The sequence below is a fragment of the Quercus suber genome, unplaced genomic scaffold, assembly GCF_002906115.3.
Source record: "Quercus suber isolate HL8 unplaced genomic scaffold, Cork oak 2.0 scaffold_79, whole genome shotgun sequence".
NCBI lineage: Eukaryota > Viridiplantae > Streptophyta > Magnoliopsida > Fagales > Fagaceae > Quercus > Quercus suber.
This window is the reverse complement of record NW_027069544.1, coordinates 858,342-885,308: the sequence shown is the minus strand read 5'-3', so window position 1 is coordinate 885,308 and position 26,967 is coordinate 858,342. Positions and strand designations below refer to the sequence as shown.

The window sequence follows — 26,967 nt, the reverse complement described above, 5'->3', positions numbered from 1 at the left end:
ACCCATGTCTCTTATTTCAAACCCTTTTCTGGTCTTTCACAATAAGGTGAATGTCTTGGCAATCGCCTCCATATTAAGGGCTCTTCTGGAGAGAAATTTCGCTGCCAAAACATGTTCCTCCACCCCTGGGTCATCCCTAATTACAAACTTGCTCCCTTCTGACGCTGAAAGAGAGTTTTTCCCATGAACCCATCAGCTTCTCCATGACAAGCACCCAAGAAAAGAAACACACTCCACTACTAACAAAATTATCTTACTGTGACTGCCTCACCTCAAAGTAGGTACTAGCTAATCACCTGACTGATAAGGTTCGGCGCACCTTACCCTGGGTCAGAGAACTCTTGCATATGACGTGTTGCAAATAGATTTAGTTTATGGGTAAAAAAGGGAGTTAGCCTAAAGAAAAGAGGGGGGATCAAAAGAAATAAACATTTTTTTAAATTATATTTTAATTAACTTAGAAGTATTAATCCACTCTCATTTCATTCTACTATTTATAAAGTCTACATGGCATATGTATAACGACATCCTAGAATTATTTAAGTTCAAAACTCAAATTTTACATATACATTAATACATATATGTAAGAGTAGACAATAATCTTCAAGCTTGAAAAATTATTGGGAAAACATATGCAACAAATTGTATCATTGCTCCAAATGACTACAATTTGCAAAGAAAATAATTTAAAAACACAACTTTTACATCACAATTTTAAAAATGGATAGATTGTGAGTGGTTAACAAAAAGTGATAAATCCATATAAAAATAATTTTCCACCACTCGCAATTTACAAATTCTATAAAATTTTAGATGGACTCAATTGTCCTTTTTTATCATTGGTAATTTGATTCAAGAACTTCAAATAGTGTGCTTCTCGCATTGAACTGACAATTGGAATTCGTTAATGTACCATTAGGTTTTGTAAGCTACATGACCCTCAGCTTTGGCAAAACTGAATTTGATAGGGATAGCACCAAAATCAGAGACACCGAGATCAAAATCAGTTTTAATAGAATATTGATTAATATAAGCTGTATTGCTACTACTGTAACAACGGGAGAGGGATTCCTTAAAATTAAAACTGCGTATATTAATATAGATATGGTAGTAAGAACAAAAATGTGACAATTCCTTACACACTAATTTCATTACAAGGGCTTATAGCCATGATTTCTCAGCAAACCCTCGCCTTACACTTAATTATCTTGAGCTTGTTGGTTGTAAGCAGCCTTCTATAATTCAAAATTCTACAATTTACAGCTTTCCTACAAAACCCTACCAAAATTGAAGCCCCAAGCCCATATCTGCTATACCAAATATGTCAACCCTTGGGAAAAAAGAGAATCATTCTCAGCTAGTGTACAACATCAAAGATATTCCTGGAGGCTTTCACCACTCAAGAACTCCATGTCCTTGAGAATCTCCTGGGCTAGAGATTTAACAGATAGCTCTACATCCTCAAGTAATTCGCCAAGGAAGGGGATGGTTTCAGCCAATAACACTAGATATTCTTCTTTCAGATTCTCCAGAAGATATTTAACAATTCTCAGGCCCAAAATTCGAGTCCGCACCATGTCAGAACGAGTTTGCAACAAAACCTGCAAAACATTTTTTGAAAGGCAAAAAGATATTAGAGTTTGCAAACTATTGTTCCAAATTTTATTCCATTATGCAAGAACATTCCTAACTAGTTAAAAGACATAACAATTATATATTACCGGTAATTGAAAATATAAGATGACGAGCACATTTGAGCACATCTTTCTCCAATTGTGCAATTAATACATAAGATGTCTTGCATTTAATTTTTAGCGTTTAAACTCAATTATTTAAAGCCCAAGAAGCTAGACTCAAGACGCTGAGCTTTCTTATGAAAGCCAATGAGAGATTGCAGCAGACAAGTGTAATAGCTTGTAAACTCACCTCATGGTTCAAGGGTTTCCACAAAAGGTCAGTTCCTGCAGTCACAGCCATCTGACCTATGCAAACAACCAATAAGTCATCAACTTCCTTTGTGGATGGTACATTTCGATTCTCTTCAAGAGAAGAGGGTGGTTCTATGGCAAGCTGTGAAACAATGGGCTTCAATAGAACCTGTGAAAAGGCATTTAAAGAATAAATCAGTATAAAGACAACCAAGAAATGAGATGTCAATAGAATTAGGACATGTTAAAAATAAAAACTCCAATAATTTTTTATTGCTTCCATTTTTGGTCCAAAATTTCAGAGGATTGGATCGGAATCAGGTAATTCATATCTCAAACTAACTACTATGCTTTAATGTACAATGATCTATGAAAAAATAGGAATAAAGCTTTAATCAGCCCAGTATAACAACCATTATAATGCAAAACATACAACACTCATTCAAGGTTAAAATGCATGGAAATTAATTTATCCAGGCAGTAAAAGCATTTGTGTATTTGATGAATAGACCAACAGATGATTTATCCAGGACCCACTAGTACAAATACCACAAAGGTTGCAACAATTACTTGGAAACATGAGGAACTATCACTACCCAACATGTGCGCGTGCACTTTTTTCTTTCGATTTCTTAAACTTGTGAAATTGAAAATTTTATTATTTGTGACCAATAAACAAGAGAAGAACTCAAGTGATAAGACATTCCAGAAACTCAATCATGAACTACAGTGGCTTCAGTGTCAATAGAGTAAAAATCCCAACATATAGGCAATTAAAAGCAATGCTGCGACAACTGCTGTTAGTGTCCACAATATGCAACTCAAAAATTCCCAAACAAATATCTAAATTTGGAAAGTACTGGAAGCAGCTGCTTTTTGTTTGTTAAAAATGTATTCCACAGTCTTGAAAATTGTCAGAGAATAAAGTAGAAATTGACTAGCCTGAAAATTTGAAGAGTCAAGAAACTTCTTGCTCCCAGTATCATAGAGAAAGCACTTATGTAACGATGACAAGACCAATGCCCTAAGATGCCAATTTCTTAGTGATAACACACTGTTTTCCTCGTTCATATTGCCTGCTTCCATAATCTTGGCCTTCTTTTTCTTACGCGTCAAACCAGAAGTTTTTGCATCTCCAGCATTAGTAAGATGCCGTATGCAACCATCCAGCAAATATTTAAAGTAAGGAACAAATAAAGACCTGCATCATAGAGAAGTAAAATTGAGATGACTGGTTATAATGTAAGAATTGATAGATAGATACAAGTTAATTAAATCAAAATTACAAGTCTCTGTCCCTCATACTCTCAGAAATTGAAAATCTTTTTCTTTTTGATAGGTAATAAAACTTTTATTGAGAAAAAATTGAACATCATGTTCACAATGGTGAACACTTTGAACAAGAAAACAAATACAAAAAGATCAAGAGCTAAAGGAAATAGAAACTAAAAAATCAGATACAGTAATACAGTTTGTACACCCCCAAACACGAGCCCAAAGAAACAGAGTACGAAAAAGGAGACATTTTAGATGTTCTAATGTTCTCGCCTTGTCTTCAAAAATGCGGGCATTACACTCCTGCCAGACTAACCACATTAAACATGCCAGGACCATATTCCAAATGGTTGAAAGATGTTTTCCAAACCAGTTTCTCCAAATAAAGAAAAAAGAGCTGAATGACCTTGGCATTACCCACTAGATCCCAAGCACTGCAAAAACTTCACACCTTGAGGCATGAGAGAACTTACAATGAAGAAGAAGGTGGTCCACCGATTCCCCATCGCAGCTCTCAGAAATTGAAAATCAAAAACAACTCTGACATAAAAAAAGTTACTTACAAACAACTACAGATATTTTATTTGATGAGTGGCCCCAAGAGGTCAAAGAGGGGGGAGAGTTAAACCAATAACCTCCAATTTATGAGGCCTGGTCCCTAACCATTGTGCTAGCCCTTAGACTTATTAACAACCACAAATTTACTTACAGAGTAACCATGGTACAAGAGATGTTAATGATAATTGCAGCCTTGCAGGGGAAAAAAAAAGGAAAAAGAGGGAGAGAGGTTGGGAGAGGAGGGAGCGGTAACTCAGAATAGATTATGATTTTTGACAAGCCCATACATGCAGCTATCTTATGTTTTGAAGATAAAACCAAGGGTAGTACAAAACTTGTACCATTTACATACACACTCATCAATGAAGCATTGTTACTAATCAAAAAAAAAAAAAAAAACCCCATTTAGATACACACACACAATCTAATCCTTTCAGAGCCTAGAAAGGGAAGAAGAAGAAGGGAAAAAAAAAAACCAACATGGAGAATGTTTGCAATGAAACTCAATAGATGTTTGATCATACAATTGACAGATGAAAGATCAACTTAAAACTACTAGAATTCAAGAGAGATAAAAGGATAAAATAGAAAAGAAAAGATGCATAGTGAAAACTACTAGCTAAAGTAAGTAACTATTCATCTCTAACTAATTTTATATTTCACCTAACTATATGTGCAATTACATACACAGTAAGGGAAAAATTATTAAATCCGGTGCTTGGAAAGGCATCCTAATTTTGATCCCACTGAATTCAAATCTAGGGCAAAAAGTTTCAACCAACAACACATAGATTGGGTGTTAAAAGGCCAGGTAACCAGCAAGAAAGCAAAACATGAAAAAAAAGAAAAATTAGATCATTAAAAAACAAAACACTGGAAACCATAAATAGAGCAACACCAAGAGCATATACAAGATGTTTACTCACCGATGGCTCTCTGCAAGTTTGTTCATCAGGCTATAAAAACTTATAGCCCTATCAATACTTGAACTTCCCATACTTTCAGTTTCATCCACATCTGAGTCTGCCCATTCAATACTCCTAACAAAAAGAGGCTTGAACATGGTCTCAGTAAGTCGCATTGTCAGAACAATAATTGCATTGATGACATTGTTTTCAACAATATCAATATTTTGAACTGAAGGTGGGTGTTGACGGCGTAGATCAAGAGCGAGCAAGCAAAGGTCAAAAATATTTGCATGGTAACCACTAACAGATGATTTATCCATTGAACCAATAAAGTTAGCAAGCATTTCAAAAGCAATTGCCAAACTTGAATCTCCAGATTGAACAGCACTGGAGTATATTTTTAGCAAAGGCGGAAGTGCAAGCCGTACCTGGACAAGAAAAACGAGGTTTGATACAGAAAAATAAACAAAAGCCATCTGAACATAATGGGTTTTCAGAACATGGTCAAATATCAGACTATGATAAAAGGCTTACTGGGATTTTCTCAGTGAGCAGTTTTCGGACTGCATCAGCTTTCAGTTTCAACTTTAGGTCTGCCTCTGATAAATATTCAGGATGAAGCACTAAAATTTTCATGATATCTCCAAGATATGGGTTCAAAAAACTACCAAGCTTGTCTACAACTGCCTCCAATGTGATAAGAATAGACAAAATAAGAGAATCTTTGGAAGTTGATACTGCAACAGGGGTGTTGTCATCATCACATTTTGTTTTCAGATCTGAGCATGAAGACACTTTGCCAGAAATCTTTATCAAATTCTCCATTATCCGAGGAAGCTCGGCTAGTGACCTTGTCCCAAGCACATTGATCAAAGCACCAGCTGTGCGAAGGCAGCTAGAAGATACGGCCAAGTTGTGCGTAGTAATACCTTTTGTGACAGAAGCAAGGGACATGCTATAGATGGAATAATTAGAAGGAAACCTGTTGGCCAAAACTTCTAGTGCAGAAACTGCTGCCAGTTTCAAGGAAGCATTTGAATCGTCAGTAGACTCATCAACTATCAGAATAATTTCTGAAGACATCTTCTCAAATGTTTCAACTGAACTCTCATCCATATGAAGCCAAGTACTACTTGAATTTGGGTTGAGACGTCTTCTGCCCTTATGCTTTAATTTAACTGTGTCATGGTCCCTAACTGTTTCACATAGAAGTCCAAGAACCTGCATGAAAGTATTATTTATTATGTAAAGAGATTTTACTATTATTGTGCATATGCCATAATAGAAAAATATAAGTCTTTTTTTTCTTAAATGATAAGTTATACATGTACCCAGTGGTCTTAAACCCATGACCTCACCTTCCATCCAATTATTATGTGATGAGAAAGTGCCAGTTGAGATATCACTCAATGGTGACAAATATAAGGTAGAGCAGAACCACTTTTAGACCGAAATTATCCAAATAAAATAGCAGTATAGGTGTGATATATGGTGCCCAGTTAACATATTTTACTTCTGTCACTTCTGGGTCCTCTTACGATCTTTCCTTTTTCCATTTCATTTTCACAAAGACTAGTACAATTTACAAACAACTCAAATTGTTTTCACATTGGTATTCCAATTTTACCAGATATCAGAAGAGGGATCAGTAACACATATTAATAAAGAAAGATGCACTTGATTTTGAATTCCAGTCCACGATAATCTATAGCACTCAAATATTTCCAAAATTGCAACAAAAGTAAAAAAAAAAAATATATATATATATATATAGGCATACAACTGATTTACAGTGAAGCAAAGTATTCTATAAGAATCCTATATGTCAACAATCTCTGGTCCACTAGAGACAAGAAAAGATGCACTCCAGTCACAGTTCCAAATTTACATCTTTCTCAATTATCTTATATACAAAAGGCATCATGGGAAATACCTTCTTTTTAACATTTCCATCTGCATGGCCAAGCAATTTGATGATGCCTTTGAAGTATGCTGAAGGGATCATACACATGGTAATAGTCCTCAAGACAACGCGCATACACTCCTTTAATTCTTTCCTGATAGCAACAGGAATACTTATTTGCTTCCTACTTTCATCCACAAGTTGCAAGAGAGGAGCAACCTGTTCCATGAGATCTTCAAGTTTCCTCTGAAATTAAAGCACCAATCACCATCATTGAAATTATAAGTGCTCACTATCATACATACCCACAAAAAAAGGGGTGCATTAAAGATAGCAACAGATATAACGGACTTCAATGTCACAGTATCCTCCCCTGATCATACTTACAAATAAATAAATAATCTTCCCCTACTCATTCAAGCATACTCTGACACATATAAAAGATGTTTTTTTTTAAAGGTAAGTAATGCAATTTTATTGATAAAGAAAGAAAAAAATTATGTACACGATGATGAACACAAAGGATAAAAAAAATATCGATTGCTTTGATCACTAAACATGTAAAATGATGACCACAAAAAATTTATGTATAAAAGAGTGGTCACTAAACATGTCGATTGTAAAAAAGAATTAAATTTATGTAGACTACAAAAAATTAAAGATACGGTCACTCACATGTTAGCTCAAATATAAACACAAAGAATATGGGAAACTGAAGGGTGAAGATAACATTCTTTAATAATTAATCGCAATTTTTTTTTTTTGGATAATTCAATAATTACAACAAAGAATGGAAGATTTGAACCCTGGATACCTCCGTTGACAACAACAGCTATAACGCTCTTGGCATAATTAATTGCAATTTATTATTAAAAAGACACCAACAGACTTGAAGTCTGATTGCACCTACCAACACCACCCCCCCCCCCCAAAAAAAACAAAGTTCCCAGTCACTGTGGCAGATTTGACCCACTCCTTCCTCTCCCCAACAGAGCAACAAAAAGAAATAAAAAATAATAATAATTAGATATAGTTGTCGTATGTGGGAAGTATAGAGAAGATTCACAAAATTAATCCATACAATTACAATTATCTAAAAAATCCAACAAAGAGAAAGAATGGAATCCCCCAAGTGACTTCATTCCATCTATAGAGATCTCGAGAAAACAAATCAGAGATCAATCTAAATATTGATAACTCTAGACCATCAAAAGTTCTAGCATTCATCACCCTCCAAATAAACAAAGAGAAAGCAGCATAGTAAGGCACGCATTATGAGCCTATATTAGTGTCATCGGTCAGATCAAAAGTGGACGATTTCATTAAATTCAGAAAAAAAAAAAAAAAAAAAAAATTTGAGAGATGAATTATATCTCACGTCTTAAAAAATTAAAATTTTAAAAAAAAATTTAAAAAAGAAAAAAAAAAGAAAAACTAAAAAACTAAAACTAAAACTCAAATCTAGTGACATGCATATAAATATGGATCAACCAATCAAGAATATAATTGCAAAAAAACCCAGCCATTTCCAATCCCTTCTCCAAGAATTTTATTTATTCATAGACTTATTTTAAAGTACGTATAACATTATAATCCACTGGCTGATTCCCTTTGCACTACATTTCTATCAGAATGGCAGTACAACATCTGTTATGACAATTTGAGAGGAATCCTGCAGTTTTATCATTTAACAGGATAGCAGGGTACAACAATGTAAGGATGCAGATAACAGGACATAATCTAGCCAACAAGTTCTTGGAAAACAACCCAAGGCCTTCAAAAATGAAAAATTTTAATAATTAACAAAGCTAGAGGAAAGAGAGTAAAAGACACATACCTGAATGTCATCAGAACATTCCCCTGATTCAAGCTTGAATGCAAATTCTGGATCTTGCATTTTGTGCAAAGTGAACTGCATGGCAAACAGCAATTCCATAAACAGTTCTTGGCACAGATTACCTTTCCCTATTTGTTGAAGCAGCATAACAAGAGCAGGGAGCCATATCTGGCATGAATATTGCTCACAAATTTGCACTGCAAAGACGTACTCCCACTCTCTATGCATCAATGACGTGAAACTATCTGGATTTTGCAAAGTTTTAACACAAGGTAATCCTTTCCTTGAAACCAATGAACGGAATAGAAGGACAAGCAACGAAGGCAGGCTACTACATTCTCCCAGAGTCCTGAGGATAAGAACATTAATGTGAGCAAGAGATGAAGAACCAACAAGAGAAGTACAGTTAAAAAAAAAATAAATAAATAACAACTTGACAGCACCTTAATAAGTAGACAAGAATTGACAGCCTCCGGTGCTCGGCAACTTCAGGCAACACATTCATAAAAACCTAAAAGACAAACTCAACCAAATTAGAAAACTAGCTTACATACAATTACGACCAATGGTGTAGAACAGATGCTAATGCTAAACACCAAGGTGAAAAGTTTACCTCAAGTAATTTTTCCACGTTGTGCGTCTTAGATAGCCAAAATGGAACAACAGCAGATATAAGATCCTCAAATACACGCCGCGAATGACTGTCAATCTATAGAAAGATTGAAGGGATTAGTACAAATCTAAGGCAAAGAATTGTCATCCCAAGAATGGAATTGAATTTTAGACAATAGTCATTGGACTAAACAGAATCTCCTACCCCCATAAATAAGGGGTAAAGGTTGAGGTCATGGGTCAACCCCATACAGGTGCATAAGTTTTGTGTACCAATTTACCCAAGACACCACGTTTTATGGGATTAATTCATCTTATATATATATAGATATATATTTAGGTAGGGATTAATTCATCTTATGTGATTGGATTATTTTATACTTCATTTTATTTTGAATTCAAATAGGTATTAGGTTTCATATCTTTCAAGATAGGAATAAGTTTTTAGATTATCTTTAGTTGAGAGCTTAATGGGACATGATCCTTTATTCCTGGAAACTCTACAAAAGGCTCCAGGTGGTGCTTTTTAAATATGATTCCAAGCAAACCATCAGTGGTGAGGCCTAAGGTTTTCAGGCTGCTCTAGGTGGTGAAACCTAGACTGCCCTGCATCACTCTTAAGTCTTAACCCATAATTGAAGTACAAGGGAAAGGATCCCCTCCAATTACTCCCTTTCAGCCAAATGGATGGGACATTTATTGGATTTTTAAATGCCAAATGTCTTACATATAAAAATGGGAGGGTTCAATGGGAGGGAATCTTATCCCGAAGAGGGATACTTGTGTAAAATATCTACTAAGCTGCTCATAGTCTCTAGGATAAATTTTAAATTGTTTTCACCTCTAGTTGAACACCAGCACATTGATCAAACAGGAAACACCACTGTTATGTACACACAAAAATATGAGACATTAAACCTATTCAAGGAAAGAAAATATATCAACAAACCTGTGAGACAGCAGATTCTCCAATGACAGTAAGAATATCCAGTATATGCTCCAAAACTTTTTCAGGGACAACCTTTGCAACAGAGGAAATTAATGAAAATACAAGGTTGAGGGTGACTCCATCCTTCGCAGAATGGGCACACTCAACCAACAATTTAATGTCGATTTCATTTAAGATGTCATCCTGCCATGAAAATGTATCACATGTAATTAGAATAAACAGGAATTAATACTGAAATGGCAGACCAACAGAAGCTGTAATCATCCTAAATTTCCAAATCCAGAAATATGGGTGGCATACCTTAATTGGAACAGCATTGATGAGTGAAGCACAAATATCTTCCAAGATTATTAACAGTGTCTGTTGAATGTAGCATATTGTGCTAGACATAGACTGAGAAATGCTGGACGATACTTGGACCAACTTATCATCCTGAGTAAGAGTACCACCTATCCACTCATCTGAAAAAACTTTTCCAAGAAGCTTGAATAAGGGTCCTATAAGAGAATCCCTGAAACGAATAATGTGAAACCAGTTATTATGAGAATGTACAAGGTCATGGCATTAGAAGTGGCAAGTAATATGCCAACCCCAACACCATGACTTAAAAAATCCAGAATTAGACACATTCATAAAAGCATATACCTATCTGCTATGTCTTTCTTAAGTAGCAAAAAATCAAGAAGAGAGCTAAGAAAAGAGAGTGCATCTTCTCCTTTACATATCACATCCGGAGACAGATTGGACCAATTATGCACATTTGATTTCTTTTTCTTGCCATTCACTGAACTAATTGCAAGACTTTCCTGCTTGAATACAAAATCAAGCATCTTCCCAACAGTAGAACAAGAAATCTGCAAAATCTAAAGCATCAGTTATGTTTACATTACTCAAACAAACAAAAAATCAACGACTCTGAGGGAATTTTTCTTTTTTTGGTGAGTAAATAATTCATTAATTAAAAAAATTGACCCCACCCTCTAGAACTAGTTAACAAGTAATCCAGGAGATTTTCACCCTTGACAGGCTAAGCAGTTTATCCTCATGCCCAAGTGGCAACTGTAGACTCACTATTTCTTGCAATATGATATAAGTTGGGATAACTCTCCTTAAGCAGAGCATTCCCCTGCCACTAATCATGCCAAAACCAAACTTTAGAGCCACCGCCAATATCATATCTGATGAACTACAGGAGGTTGTCCCAACTGCCTAGAATATACTTTCTCCACAATGCCAGTACTTTGTGCATATATCACCACAGCAATTTTCCCAACAAGGCTTTAAGCCCGAGAGTTTCTTGATACCCAACACCATTTGGCTAATTAGAGCACAAGAAGTATTCCAATTAACTAGATGAATTTAAAGGCACTGCCCATTCAGCCCCACAGAAAATATATTTGAAGTTTTTCCATCCTATTAACTAGATGATACAAGACAAAAAGTTGAGAGAGTTTTGCTAGAGCCACCAATTTTTTTACCCAACAAAATCACCCTCACACACACACCCTACTTGGGCCCCACCCAACACATAAAAAAGGCATGGTGTGATGTTTTTGGTGGAAAAGTCTGTCACTCTAGAAACAAAGAAACATCTAGCGTGATTCACATTGTAAAAAGCTTTCAAGAAGATTAAATTGCAATTATGGATACAAAACAAAAGTCTAGATTGGCAGGCCACTCGAAAAAAGTAGACATAGAAACAACAATTTTGATTAGGATATGCTTTTGTTTGTATATATCTGATCCCTCAAGCTCAAAAAACCGTGAATTAAATAGTCACCATCTTAAAATTTTAAATATAAATATCCTTCAAATCTCTCAGTAAAGTGACAACTATCAAGCTTCATACTATAATGTTTTGTTTTTTAATCATGAATAACAACTTGTATGTAGGTACGCACGATGAACATAGAAAAAAGAGGGATGCTCAGTAGGACTTTTTTTTTTTTTATCAGCTATATTTTATTCTTAGAAGGAAAAACCATATGCAGCTTATAAAGGAAGTAGATAACCAACTGAGAATCTTTTATCTGCATAATTCCCCATGTGAAGGCTTCCATTTGCATTTTAATTTTTAAAAGCTCAAGAATACAGCTCCTTCATGCACAAACCAACCTCACAATAAACAATTAGTGTTTGTGACCATCACAATGTAATTCCTCTTCTCCCTCAGATTATCAAATAACAGTCTCCAATTTATCAAACACACCCAGTGGGTCCTAAACCCACGCCCTCACCCTCCTCCCAAATAAAGGGCAACTGAGCAGCTCACAGGCAACTAGCAGTCTCCAAAATTGAAGTAAATACGTGGCATGAAATAAATAAAAAACATTCAACCAACAGAATTCATATGCTCAAAAAACTATAGCATAACAAAATATGCTGAAAGTACTACAACAAAGAAAAGACACTGAAAAAAATTAAAGAGTAAGAGACAAACATTTAGGCGCAGCAGGGCCTCTCTGGTTGCATTTTGTACATCACCATTAGCATTCCGAAATAAAAATACAAGCCGATAAAACAGAAGATCCTGCTCAGACCAAAAAAGGAGAGAGAAATTTTTAGCCCTTAACAGGAGTAATTAGAAATATTCAGTGTTTCAAAGAAATGATTACTCCCATGTAATTAAAAACTCACGCCTACAGGTCATTCTTGACATATTTTTTTTTTTTGTCCAGAAATTGCAAATTATATCTTAAAAAATAATGCTAAAAAAAAAAATAAAAAAAAAATAAAAAAGATTCTGGCAGATTCCAAATATTTTAATGAACAAACTTAAAATACAGATTGGGGGTAAAAAGGGCAGGGAAAAAAGTTATGCAGTTAATGCATTTTAAACAAAAAGTCTACGAACTCAGTCTTTTTAATTTAAAAAAAGAAACCACTTTTTAACCTTTTTTTTTAATGATTAATGTACAAGTATTCAACAATTACATGCAAACTTGATACAAAAATAGAACAATGCAAGCAGGGTACATATTTCCCTTTTAACATTACCAAACATCTATCTGATATAAATATATATATATATATATATATGTCATAACAAAAAAGAAAAATTATAAAAGATGGTATCAGAAAAGACAACAATCACTTACCTCAGGCATTTACAAATCAAAAATGTCTTTTTCGATCATTACAATCGCTTGTATATTGCATAGTGACAATTTTATGTTACTCTAATTATAGATGTAAGTGGCATGCATTATTTTACAGCCTATCATGGGTACATGAACCATATCGTTAACTGTTGGCCTAAAGTAATATTATTTTCTTTTATTAAATAATGGCACCCTGAAAGTTTTTATTATAACAATTTTCTCTCCTTTTTCCCAGAATTTCATATGTATCTATACATATCCAGACTCCAGAAGGACAGAACAATCATCCTAATAATAAGTAGCTGGTAGTGGCATGCCAAAACATACATTCAAGAATCATGATTTCCGAGCAATATGCTGTACGAAGTCCTGGTTAATTAAAAAAGCTCACCTGCATATCTTTCTTCAACTCAGTGTATAGATCACCATTGAGCTTCTTTAAAACAGTGATACAGGGCTGTATAATAGCAGGGTCTTCTGAGCCCATACTGTCCAACTGAAGAGACCAAAATAAGATGTCAATACAAGCAAGGTAACATCAAAGTCCAGAAAATTAGAATAATATCTGTACGAGTTGCAAGTGACATCTTACTCGCAAAGCCTGAAATAAATGATCTTCGAGAGCATATCCACCAGATAGAGAGGGCACAGCACAGATCTATTACAGCACATTATGAAGTGAAATTAAACACAATTACCAGACAAACGAAACGCAACCATTCAAAAACATCCATTGACTTACCTCCAGCAGAAGGCATAGCATTTCAATTTCAGATTTTGACAATTTCTGGCACGACTTATCCAAGTCAAAGTAACATCGACTGCGTCTTTCCAAAAGTAAACTTAAAACTGAATAAACATCCTTATAAACCATAATGGTACTGCCGATTCCTTTGAGTAAAGATAGAATCATTAGCTGCAAAAGACATCAACTCTAGTTAACCTTGTTTAACTGCCAAACTTATATAGGAAAGTTCTAGTGTGTGGACAAACAAATATGTGAAAATAGATAGAGTGCAAACCTTTCCATAATTAGACATGCTTAGAGCAGAACGCAAAAGAAAGGCGAGAATCTTTTCTTTTGTAGATTGATCAAACCTGAAAGGGTTAAGAAAAATTCAAATACTCAATAATAGACGTAAGCATAACATCAAACACTTCAACAAGTTTCACAATTGACCTACTAAGATGATGATGGTAATTTATCAAACAGAAAAACTGCATGAGGAACTTGAAGGTTTCCTAGATATGAGAAACCATAAAATTGAAGTCTTTTTCTTTGTTATTTACTGACATTTGACAGTAGTGTTCAGGAATCAGGCTCTACAAACAGACTATATCAACAAAGCTACCAACATGACAAGGTACTGATTCAATCAAATATCATCTATAATAAATTGAGCAAATTCTTCAGGGAAAGGGTTCTACTAAAATTTTATAAATCCGTGAGGCAATTATATATTTCTACTAAACTTTTATAAATCCATGAGGTAATTATTTATTAAATCATTAAAATTTGGATGTTAAGTATCCATAGTACTCACTAAAACCATCCCTACCATTGACCAATTTGCACAAACAATACTTATCATTGACAGCTTAGAAATATCCATACTGTACATGAAGTATGGTCAGAGATGTACAATGTACACTTGGAGAAAAGTGAAAAGAAACCCCCATATAAAGACCTGTTCCAACTTCCAACAGCCAAGTGAAAAAGCAGCAAAACAAAGAAATAAAAGTAATATAACATAAGGAAGCAGAAGAAGGATCAATTCTTATAGCATTTCATAAATCTTCCAAGTGATGAGAAGGATGAATTGAGATGACAAAGATGGTGATACAAAGCATTAAAAACAACATTATTATAAATACCTCTGCTGGATATTTTGTGGCACTAGAAGATTACTGCAAGATGAGCTGATCAAAGATTCCAACAATGACGGGAGAAATTGTTTGTCTGATAATATAAGCCTTTTTTGTTGAACCATTAAGCCCAAAAGCTCCTCAAGAAAATGGCTCCAAATTGCACTGCTCCCTGTTGATTAACAGATTATGAATATAGCCATACAAGTGCAAAAAATATATATAACCAAGGAGGGGAACATATAACACATGTAATTATGACAGCAGGAATACCATTTTTCTTGCTAGAAAAGTCAACACGAGCCCACTGTGCTTGTAATCCTTCAATGCAGTTCATCGCAGCAATCTTTATATCCTGAAAGTAAAGACAAACATCAAAAATCTGTATACTTACAATGCAACAACTGCAGGAGGAAAATAAACCACCACCTCACTTCATAAGAGAACCTTAGGAAACACCTTTTATAAAACCCAATACTTCGAAGAGGCCACAAAAGCCATTACAGTAAGAAAAAGTAATAATAATTTGCATTGGTACCTGATTATCACTAGCCAATGGAACAAGAACCGAAGGAAAAAATTGAATTGACAAGTTATCTTGTAGATGAGAACAAAGAAATGAAAAACAGCGAAGACTCTCAAGTTTGACAGCAACGGGACCACCTACAAGAAGTAATAGACAGCATCATATCATGTGAATGTAAACTGATACTGAACAACAATAAAATAGAATAATAATAATAATAATAATAAATTTTTTGTTATTAACAAGTTTCTGAAATATAAAATATACCTCAAAAAGTGAAATTTTCAAGGAAACAAAATAAATTTTATGTTCATCATTCAGATGATTGAAAGACAATGATTAAAAAACAGTACCCAATAAACCTGTTACACAATCACTGAAAAATGCATCGGTGGGCAACACACCCATTTTCAGAGATTGACACATATCATTCAGCTGTTCTATGATACAACACTTGCACATCAATGAAAAATAACTCTCAATTCTTAAATATTAAATAAAACACAAAAAAGAGTCAACCCTCAATTTTATCTCTACACACATTATGTGACCAACTAGCCACCAGCAAGATCTTTACTTGAGGCAAACATGTCTCTCCCTAAGCCCATTACCAGTCATTGCAAAGGCGCTCAATACAGAAAAAAAATGCCCCATCATTATGGAATTTGATGCAAATTGACAAATTGTCCAGAAATAAAATTTTATTTTGTACAAATTTAAGATAATTCTTTCATGACATTGCCCAAAAATTAATGTGCTGATTCAGCACATGATGATTGTCATGCTTAGCAGTGTGAATCATGGCCAAGCGCCACCCTAGGGGTGTTTCTATCTGCGCCTGGAATCTAAGCATGTACAACAAAGTTTTATTGTTCTTCAAGGTAGATTGAAGAATGAAAAGGCAGTTGCAAAGAAGGAAGCCAAGGTAAGCATTTCTAGAAAAACCAAAAACAACCTAGTATGTTTTTTAGGTAAATAAAAGAATAAGAAAGCAAGTAGTGAAGGGGAAAACCAGGTAAGTACCTTCTTCCATAAAAAATCTGGAAAGAAAACAGGCAGGAGCAATAACCTTGCAGCTTTTGACAAGGTAATGAAGGTGTTCCTTTAAAACATGCTTATACTGAGAGGTAGAGAAGAAAATGAACAAATCTTCAAGAATGCTAACCAATTTGTCATTATCATCCTGCAATAATGAAAAGTTATACATTCAGCTGAGACCACATTAAAAAGTCATGCCACAATGTCAATGACCAGTCACCAAAGCAGTCTTAGAAGATATGATATATAGACCCAAAAAACTCACTAACCACTAAAACATCTCCAGGTATTTCTGATAATGCCTCCAGTAACTTCCAAAATATGAAAATCAAGATATTTGTATTTAATGCTTTAAGTTTAGTATCAGACAGCTGTTCTAAGAATCTTTTGCCATCCCAATTTTGAATTTCAGATTTGAACTGTCAATCAAACACCAAAGATAAACATTAGACATTGAAAAAATAATTAGAACTCAGCTTTGTCGAGATGAACAGAGAAAACAATGCCCATCTGCTGCTAATTTCCCTTTGTACAATTGTACCTCTTCCACAGAAACATCACCCGCAGATTCAAATGCTTCCCACTCTCTCTTCAGAAATGGAAAGACAGCTTCAAAGAGTATTGAAATCTGGCCTCTTTCTAACATGCAAGAAAATACAAAACTTAGTATCCTACTATCATAATTCAAAGAATCAGAGCAGTATAAGTATAAGAGGCAAGGATCAAGGTAATAATAAAAGCAGAGTCTCACAAAAGTGAATAAAAGAGGTCAACAACTTGACATACCATGCTATGCAACACCCAGCAAAAAGGAAACAGGCAACAGTTAAGTACAACAAAAAAAGCAACAATAGTAGCTCAGTAGAATAATCTTTTAGATTGTCTTAATCAAGAAAAGGCATTATTGTGCATCTTTTGGCATGTTGGATGCAATTTAGTAGGCACCAGAGTAATATGACTCAAAACATGGTCCCATTATGCTTCATGCAATGCATTTGAAGTACATGCTCGCAGTATTGTTTGCACACACACCACATATTCACTATAAACATTCCCCATTTGATAAGGTTTGTCTACTGTGAAAATTCCCCAATGCTGCTGAATACTTTTTTTTTTTTTTTTTTTTTTTTTTTAACCCCAGATTCCCCTTGTGAGTTGAGAGGGGAGTAGAAACCAGAGTTTTCCACTGAGCCAAGAGGCTCACGCAACAAAAGAAAGTTACTTTCATAAGGACTTTCAATCTTCAATTGCCTTCCAAGTGTCCTCCCGCCCCATAATAAAATCCTTAACATCTCCGTTGAAACAGATCCATCTTAATCTCCTGCAAGCAAATTATATCTCCTCTCCACTCTAATAAATTTTAGTAGAAGGTAGAAGAATAACTCAGGCAGACAACAGGTATACAGTGACTCTAGAAACCAATATCTAAAGTTGTGTTATTGCCACAATCCATTGTGCAGCAGCCACCCATATTTTATAGCTCACATTACAGCCAAACAGACCCTTTACCACAAGCAATTGCCTCTGCAAATGTCCTATGCATCGCCCAACATACTCCAAAAAGAGTTGGCGCTAAGAACTATAAATTTCTCACCACCCTACAATGAAGTGAAAAAAAGTCTACCAACTCACACTCCCCTTACACTCTTTTTTTAAGTAATGAAGTTATATTGAAAGGGAAAAAAAAGGTACTTCATGTACACGGCAATGAGCACAAAGAATCTTAAAAAATTACAACAAATACAGAAAGAGAATGAATTTTGAAACTCAAAAATAAAGTTAAAATGAGTAACCCACACACAAGACTATTCAAACAGAGTGCGGATTAACAAGGATTTCAGCTGATCCAGAGGTCTCTCTCCCTATCCTCAAAGTACGACTATAACATTCTTTCCACAATAGCCACATCAAACAAAGCAAAGTAACATTCCAAATGTCCAAAGAATGCTTCCCAATTTAACCACCTTGGGCTCGTCTGCAATCTCGAAGTGTTGGACCCTCTCACCACAGACCCCAGTCCTTCCACATCTCAAATCAACATCACACCTCCAAAGACGACTCTGCTCACCCCCAAAACACCAAAACTACTCCCCCACCAAACATTGATTAAAGATTGTCCCTTTTTAACGCCATATTCCAATACATATTACAACATATCCCTTTGTGGTGTTTCCTATAGATTATCCAATGAACAGAAATTGTAAACATAGACATAAATGAGTAGGTAAACTAGAAAGCATAGTATTAATCAGAGTGACTCTTCCACCTTTAGATAAAATACCATTTCTTCACGATAGGCTAGCACAATGTACTTTTTTTAATAAATTTACCACTTGCAAAAGTAAAAACAGCAAAATTAAGTTTAATATTATAAAGAAAAACTTGGATCACTAATCTAAATCACATAAGAAACCCCACATCCCACCACGATTAATTGTGCTAGATCCAAATTACTTTTCACAAGAGGGAAAGAAAATAAGAATGTCCCAAATACAAACTTATAAATATGGTTAATGATTTTGCTATTTAACTGGCTCTAACACAATTTTCAAGAGAAGAGCTAAATTACAGACTTGGGGATTTATAGGAGCAAGGAGATTGAGACATATAGAGAAAGCAAGCGTATAAAATATTTAATATACCATTACTTATCAAAAATCTATATATATTTAACATACCATGCTTTCAAGAAAAAATTAATAATAAAATACCTTCTAAAATACAGTGTGCGCTAAACATGTGTACAAAGTTCAAAAAGAGAGAGGATCACAACCATTAAAACAGAAAAAAATAGATAAATCAATTCTCGATTAAAGTGAAAAAAGAGAACACACCATTTTTCATCATAATAAATGACTGCATCAGCATAAAGAGTAAGTGTGTCTTTAACAACTGAAAATCATCGTTAATCTTGTTAAGCCAAGCCATATGTTCTTCAGGGTACATCAAAAAAGCCTCAGCCAAACTAGTAACTGTCTTCATATTAACTGAAGAAAGGGTTCCAGATTGCAATGTCTGCATTTCAAATGCAACATCATAATTCACAAGAGAATAATAAATAAGGAGATAAATAAATAAACCAACATAAAAACATATCTGACAAACATGGACCATAAAATAAAAATATCAGACAAAGTAGAATAACAACTGAATGCAAAACTATCCACCGACATGACCCTAAAATCATGTTGTATGGGTCGAGCCAGCCATCTCATTGAGGTTCATGGTAACACACACTCAAATCAAAGTAGCTGGCCATAATGCATATAAGCAATGACAATTTTTTATCCACACCAACAATTTGAATGCCAATGTCTTAAGTGGATTTCCACATAACTTTTATTATTTCTTTAGATTGATTTTAAATGAACATTTTCCTACTAGATTGCTGCTCCTTGATCTCATCCACCAATCTCGTAGTCCTTTTCCAGAAATATATAAATCGTTCATAGCATGATATTTGGCAGTGCTACTAGTCACTCATGAATTGAAAACTCCAAACCTAAGTTTATATTGTAGGGGGCACATCAACATACAGGAACCCCCCCCCCCCCTTTGACTATGGCCAATACACACACGGAGAAAGTTATTAATATTTTCTTTTTCTATGGAAATCCAAGAATGATCAGAAGATCAAGATAATCTATCAAACATTACACACAGGAGTTCTTGTGAAAATATAGACCAACTCAATATAGTGGGCTAAACAGAATCTCACAAGTCAAAATAATTTACCATTTCTGCACTGGGGGCAACAGCAAGATTCTGGTAAAGCGGACACTTTACTTCCTTGGCTAACTGCAAAGCCTTCAAATTTAGCCTCTGTGTCTGTACATAGTAAGACAGAAAAAATAAAAGAATCAACAACCAAACAAAATGAAAATATAAAAATATAAAAATAAAAATTATAAGATGCATGATTGATGCCACAATGGAAATATTAGAAAATCAAACATAAGGTCAAAGATAAAGAACAAAAAACCTTTGGTAGAATTAAGAGTAAAGGAAACAGCATGGCAGCAAATGTCTTCAGATAATCATCATCATGACAATACTTTGAGTTGGCATTCTCCAGGCATAAAATAGCTACATCAGTAGCTAGACTATATTTATCTGATGAACCTGCAAACAGAAACAGAACAACAAATGAGACATGTTTTACAACGGACTAGACGACAAAGAAAGAAATTTAATTTAGCAATTTTTTTTTTAATCCCTAGTCTGCTAGAATATTTCTAATGTGTTTTACTTATTTAGATAGAGAATTCAATAAAATCTATGATTGATAAATACTTCAAGAATTTCCATGAGAATCTTCTCTGACTGGACATCTAGTTTATAATTTCCTAATGCCAATTATTTAATAAGCCCATTCTGCCTCTTTTTTTCTTCTTTGTATTAGTAAGTTACACATGCACCAAGTAGGTCTTGAGCCCACAACCTCACCATCCAATCCATTATTATGGGAGGAGGAAGTCAGTTGAGCTATAGCTCAACAGACCTACTCTGCATAGCATTTATGCATATCTTCACTTCATAATTGCTCAGACATTTTGCTTGATGGCACGCACACCACAGACTCAAACTCTATAATTTGATGTATAATATGAACAAAAAATAAGCAAAGGCATGGGTTCATTAAGTCCCCAAACATGTCCTAATAGGGGCTAATTTCTAGGCCAGAAAAGCTACACTGCAATTTCCTTCTAAGCAGAATAAAACTATAAAACAAGTTGATTCCCTATGCCTTTCTTATAGGCAGACCACTCATTACAAGTTCCTTTACCGCTTTGATTCTTCTATGCTTCCTGAATCAACCTTCTTCTTCCAACAGGGAGAAAAATAGATAAATAAAGTTTTAAAGGAACATCAACTGTCATAACAACAAAAAGTCCCTTAGGCTCTATTTGGTTGGAAAGATGGAAAGTAAGAAGATCAAAAATGTTGGGAGAATAAAAAAGATTTTAGTTTTTTTTATATAATTCAATAGTTAGCGGAGGGGGGACTTGAATCTTAGATGTCTCAATTTGGAAAAACTAAGAGGTGCTAACCAATTGAGCTATAGGGCTCTTGGCTAGAAAAGATTTTTGTTTTCCACCATGTTTTTTTGGTAGGAGATAAGGAAAAGTGAAAGGATAGAAATTATATTATTAGTATGCCCTTATTTTAGTTTGAAATAATGAGGTAATAGGGGTAATAATTCCTTTTGAATCTCACATTTTCATTGCCATTTTCTTTCAAATTTGGGAGTATAAGTTTTGGTGAGCCTGGGTGGAAGACATCCCCACCCATCATTTTCCATCCACCCAACCAAACAATGGAAAACTCCCATTTTCCTTCCACAGTTTTCATCCTCCCCTTTTTCCACCCAACCAAACAGACCATAAGTGAAACAAGAAACTACTCACCAGCTCCCTAAAACTCAAAGCTAAATTTATTGAATGGTACAATCTTGATGTTAAGACAGCCTTCTAATGCAGAATATAAGGCCATTTTTAATTCAAATATTGACCAACAGACAACATTGGGTACAAGGGGGCAATATCCCAAAAAAAAAAAAGAGTCAGAACCACCCATTTAAACTGATGTGATTCCAGAAAACAATAGGCCATCATGGAAATTTCATGAACCATAGCACCCAGATATAAGCTGTGCCCCTTCTAACTATATTTGATAAATGTAAGATGTCAATTGACTATGATGCACCAAAATGTAAAATTATGAAGCAAAACATCATCATATGCATCATGTGACTTCCATTTTAACATAGTAAGAGTAGCATATTAGTGCAATGGCAGAAATAGTGAAGCATATAGAATAAAAAGATTTGGGGCAAAGCATTCTAATTACGGTGCAAAACACCATCATATTCATCATGTGACTTTCATTTTTAACATAATAACGGAAGCATATTAGTGCAATGGCAGAAATAGTGAAGCATATAGAATAAAAATATTTAGGGTAAAGCATTCACTATATCTTCATACTCACTTGACATTAGAATGCCAATGCATCTTTTAAGCAGATATTGCAATTCTTTTAGAAGATCGGAAGAACTTATCATATCAGACAATCCATCTAGAGATAGAGCTGCCCGAACCACAGTTAGGTCATCATCCTGAAGCTGTCGTAATATGGCATCTTCAATAGGTACAAGACTCTAGTACACAATAAGGGGAAAAAAGTATGAATAAGAACCAGATCTTCAATAGTTACAAGACTAGTCCACAAGAGAAGATTTAATTTTTCTTTATAAGTAATAAACTTTTTTAGAAAATAATTGAGTCACAAGAGAATAGAAGAAAATTATGATTAAGAAACAAAGATTTTGAATCAGGAATTTTGTTGTCTAATATATATATATATATATATATACATAACACGTCATTTTCTTGATATTTTAAAACCCTATAACAATGTAAATTAAACAAAAGGCTCACACACATGTATTTCTGTGTGTGCATATATGCATATAGCACTAGATACTACCTGAGAATCAACAGCCTTAACTTTCAGAATGCCAGAGGAGTTTAAACGGGACAATGTAGCACATCGGACCACAGCCTATGCCATATGTTGACAAAATAAAAGTGTCAAACAAAAATAAAGCAAAGCATTAGCAAACCCAGCCCCAAAAAAGGATGTCAAATAACTAATACCTTCGGATGATGCAATGCCAACCAAAATTTTGAATCCGATATACCCAGTGACATATCCAAATTTGTATCCAACACCTTCCCCAATATCTCATATGTTGACTCCCCTTTCTTAGATTGCGCTTTAGTATCCTATTGAAAATGGCCAAAAGATTAGAGCTGGAACTAAAATCAGAAAAAAGGGGGGGGGGGGGGGGGGGGGGGGGTGGGGGGGAGAGTGTTGAGAAGAGAGAAGGTGGTCAATGGACCTCAAGGAACTTGTGAATTGCTGCACGTAGTTCAGATGGATAATGCTTATTCACAACCACCAAAATTCTCTTTGCCCAGCTTCCTAATTAAAAATTCAGAGTCGTGGTGAGAAATAAGAGCCAACTAACTAAAGATACTTGTAGCAAATGACAAATATTCAGTGAAGTAGCTCTAAAATCACTTTCTTTTTTTAAACAAAAACAAAGTGACATATCTGAGGAAGTAATCACCAAACAAACATTAAATAATATAGAAAAAATTATGAGAGAAGATGAAAAGTCAATCAAATAATCGAGTCTTTACAATATACACCAGTGCTGTAAAAGAAAAACACCAAAAAATGTGGTATGATAATAGCATACCAGATTCAGATGATCCTGGATCGCCAATTTTTTGTGACAATTTCATGCAGGACAATAGCACCTTACGGACTACATGGAAAACTAAATCTTTTACAGGAACTGTCTCTATTATTGATACCAAAGCAAGACGGCACAATTCATCAGAAGAACTGCAAACATATAATCATCATTTTCAAAAACTGAGTAAAAAGAGTGACAAATATAAGGACAATTGGAAAAAAAGAATCAATTTCCCACCTGCAGTCAACCAGGGCTTCCAAAAGCATATGAAGGAATCTATCAATATTGAACTCCTTTGACAATCCCAAAAGAATCACAGCCAAATCCCTATAAATTGGAGCAGGAAAGAATTTTAGAAAGCACAAATGAAAAATCAACAAAGATATAAGCACTTAATAAGCTCAAGCATGTTTATGGTAGTGAGGAATACCTTATATCCTTCAAAATATCCAAAGCCTTCTTTGGAAACATATCAAAAGTTTGCATCTGACAAATTTTATGCAAACTAAAGTGAGGAAAACCACGAACAAAAAATTGATATTCAGCAAATATACAACTACTTCAAAAAGCTTTTGTGTAATACTAAAAAAAGACTCTAAAAGGGACACAACAAAATTGGCAGTTGTCTCCAATAAAAGGCACATTCAGCTCCTATGTTGAAAAAGAACCCATTAGGACCATTGATAAACAACCACTTGTCCCAAAAGATAAAGATTTTAGAAAATTATGAATTTAATCATCAAAAATTACTCTAAATACTTCTCCCACACATGTGGGCACAGACTCCCCTTAAATAAGTAAAGACCAACATATAGGATTTTTAACTTTTTAGATAAGAGGTACAAGATCCGAACTCAATAGTCATATCACTTGGTACAGGGGTAATAAAAAAAAAAATTTAAGTGGTATACTTTGCTAAACACATATCAGAATTGCGAAAAAAACCTATGAAACATTTGAAGATTATCACAACTTAGGTAGAAAGGGACAAAGCATAAGTACAAAGAAATTGACTGATACTTCTAAGTTTTATGCAACTGGAATGTTAAATGACTATACAAAATAGGAGAAGATTATCGCAACTTAATTAGAAAGGGACAGAGCATAACTACAGGAAAATTGACTGATGCTTCTAGGCTCATGCAACTGGAATGCTAATTGACTATACAAACAGTGGTACCTGAACAAGGTTAATTAAAGCCAAAAGTGACAACCGAAACCATTGCAAATCAGTTGATTCTTTTGCGTCCTCTCGAGCGAGCTCAGAAATTGACCGAATCAAACTCTTCACAAGTTTAGGGGACAATGCAACTTTATTTGCAAGTAAACCAACAATCATCAAAGCACCCGCCTACATATGAAAGAGAACTTTCAATTAAAAATTTAATAGCAATAACACATGTTTAACCCACAACCCTAGAGTTGAGGGAGCAGATCTAGACAGAACAAAAATCAAAAGTCAAACCATGCTGACTTAGACAATATGCAGCCGAAATTCACAATTGACTAAGGAAAAGAAATATATTTGCAAAATACAGATCAAACCAAAAACAATTTTGAAAAATATTCACAAAATAACAACAAACGCATACAATATAACAACGAAATTCCAAATCCATCACATCAAAGAAAACACAATAAGGACTTCGATTTCATGCTGGTTTGTCATTTATCCAGTTCTGAAACAGATGTAATCACAAATGTGTTTCATAAATTGAGTGGCATCATTCAGAAAGAATTATCTTCATTGCCTGATAAACATTATGCATAATGATAACAGATACAAAAGTCAAAAGTGTCAACTCCCATTTAAGGGCAGTATGCCTTTAAATCCCACCTTGTGATCTGACCCTCCTTTTGTGCCAGGCTGAAGTCCAGAAACTACAAACGGAAGGATTCTCTTTACAACATCATCTTCAACAGTTGTAACGGAACCCAAAGCCTCTACAACAACTGCCGTGCAAAAGCTGATAACGAACCTTGAAGGCTGATTCTTCTTTGACGGAGTTGCCTGCAGTAGAACAGTCAAGTATATAACCACACAATAAACAAGTAATCAAACAATCAACTACATCCAAAGTAGCCCATCAGGGGTGAATGCCCCTAGCTTACTCGGGCAACTGATTAGCTCGTAGATGAGTTCAAAGGGCTCTTCTTCAAAAAAATACATATCCAAAGAAAATACTCACATAGTCACATATAGCTTCCAGAACCCCCTTATCCCGAATACATTGCTGCACTATGACCTTTCTAGGTGGCGGTGCACCCGTGGTCTTCACACCATCAAGAAACTTCCATTTACTATTTCTAAATCACAATAAGGTGCAAACAATCAGATTCCATTAGCTTAACTAAACCGCCATTTACGAAACCACATACAACAAATTGAAAGTAACTTCCTAACCTCATGTCGATTAACTGTACTATTCGAACAAACGCATGTGTGTCATGGTATGGCAAAGTACATAAAATCAATTCCTCAAAATTGTATATATGAACGCTGCAATTCCATCCAAATTATTAATAAATATGCAATAAAGTTAGAATCATAATAAAGCAACAACGATCGAAGAAGCGGAATATTTACTTGTATCGGCGAATCAAGTACTCAAGCGTCTTGAGGGCCGAAGGAAGTTGAAAATAACCAGACAATAACCGCAAGTACGAACCGATTGAGGCGTTAATTCGATTGTTTTCCTCTATACCTAACAAGTCTCTATCCAATTCTCTGCTTTTATGGCTAAACAAATCGTTCTTGTAGTTTCTGAAACGCTCATTTGTATCTACCAAAACCTCCAAACCTGAAAAAAATAACGAGACTGAATTATGAGGATCTATTTTAACTGAAATAATAACCGAAAAACCTAACTAATTGTTGGAGGAAAGTGAAGGGGGGGGGACCTTGGAGAGCAATGGAGAGAATGGCATCGACATCGATGTCGGCGGCTTCTTTGGGATCGTAGAGAATGGAAGGGCGAGTGAAAGGGCGCTTGAGAGGCTGAGAGTCTCCTGGTACGAACGATTTTATGACTTGTAACTGCGCGGCTAGAGAGGACATCGCCATTGAAGAGGGTTTTGGAGTTTGCCGGAGAAGTGAGAAAGCGGAGACAATGTGAGAGAGAGAGAGAAGCGGTCTCTGGTTTTTGTATTTGTGTTGCGTGTTTGGGATGGAGCACTTAAACCCTACTTACATGAAAGA

General features: G+C 34.9%; 1 protein-coding gene across 2 annotated transcripts; it reads right to left on the bottom strand.

The window, feature by feature from the left end:
• Positions 1-1,068: 1,068 nt before the first annotated feature.
• On the bottom strand, positions 1,069-26,967 carry LOC111989696 (uncharacterized protein At3g06530). 2 transcript variants are annotated; one of them, XM_065773701.1, is made up of 39 exons: positions 26,670-26,967; positions 26,356-26,569; positions 26,173-26,268; positions 25,958-26,075; positions 25,606-25,779; positions 24,949-25,119; positions 24,199-24,254; positions 24,006-24,095; positions 23,769-23,917; positions 23,406-23,488; positions 23,161-23,289; positions 22,991-23,065; positions 22,493-22,661; positions 20,484-20,623; positions 20,237-20,329; positions 19,336-19,516; positions 17,043-17,140; positions 16,771-16,920; positions 16,487-16,646; positions 15,476-15,600; positions 15,211-15,292; positions 14,947-15,109; positions 14,094-14,169; positions 13,814-13,987; positions 13,664-13,729; positions 13,463-13,567; positions 12,411-12,500; positions 10,616-10,833; positions 10,271-10,481; positions 9,971-10,153; positions 9,023-9,118; positions 8,853-8,920; positions 8,410-8,758; positions 6,603-6,818; positions 5,204-5,890; positions 4,688-5,097; positions 2,871-3,129; positions 1,927-2,097; positions 1,069-1,601 (listed from the first exon to the last, which is right to left on the bottom strand). In XM_065773701.1, exons 1-39 carry the CDS (start codon positions 26,830-26,832, stop codon positions 1,371-1,373), a joined length of 6,489 nt encoding a protein of 2,162 aa, XP_065629773.1. In that variant the 5' UTR covers positions 26,833-26,967; the 3' UTR covers positions 1,069-1,370. The 2 variants fall into 2 exon arrangements, with proteins under 2 accessions (XP_065629773.1, XP_065629774.1); XM_065773702.1 differs by having other exon boundaries at positions 10,616-10,824.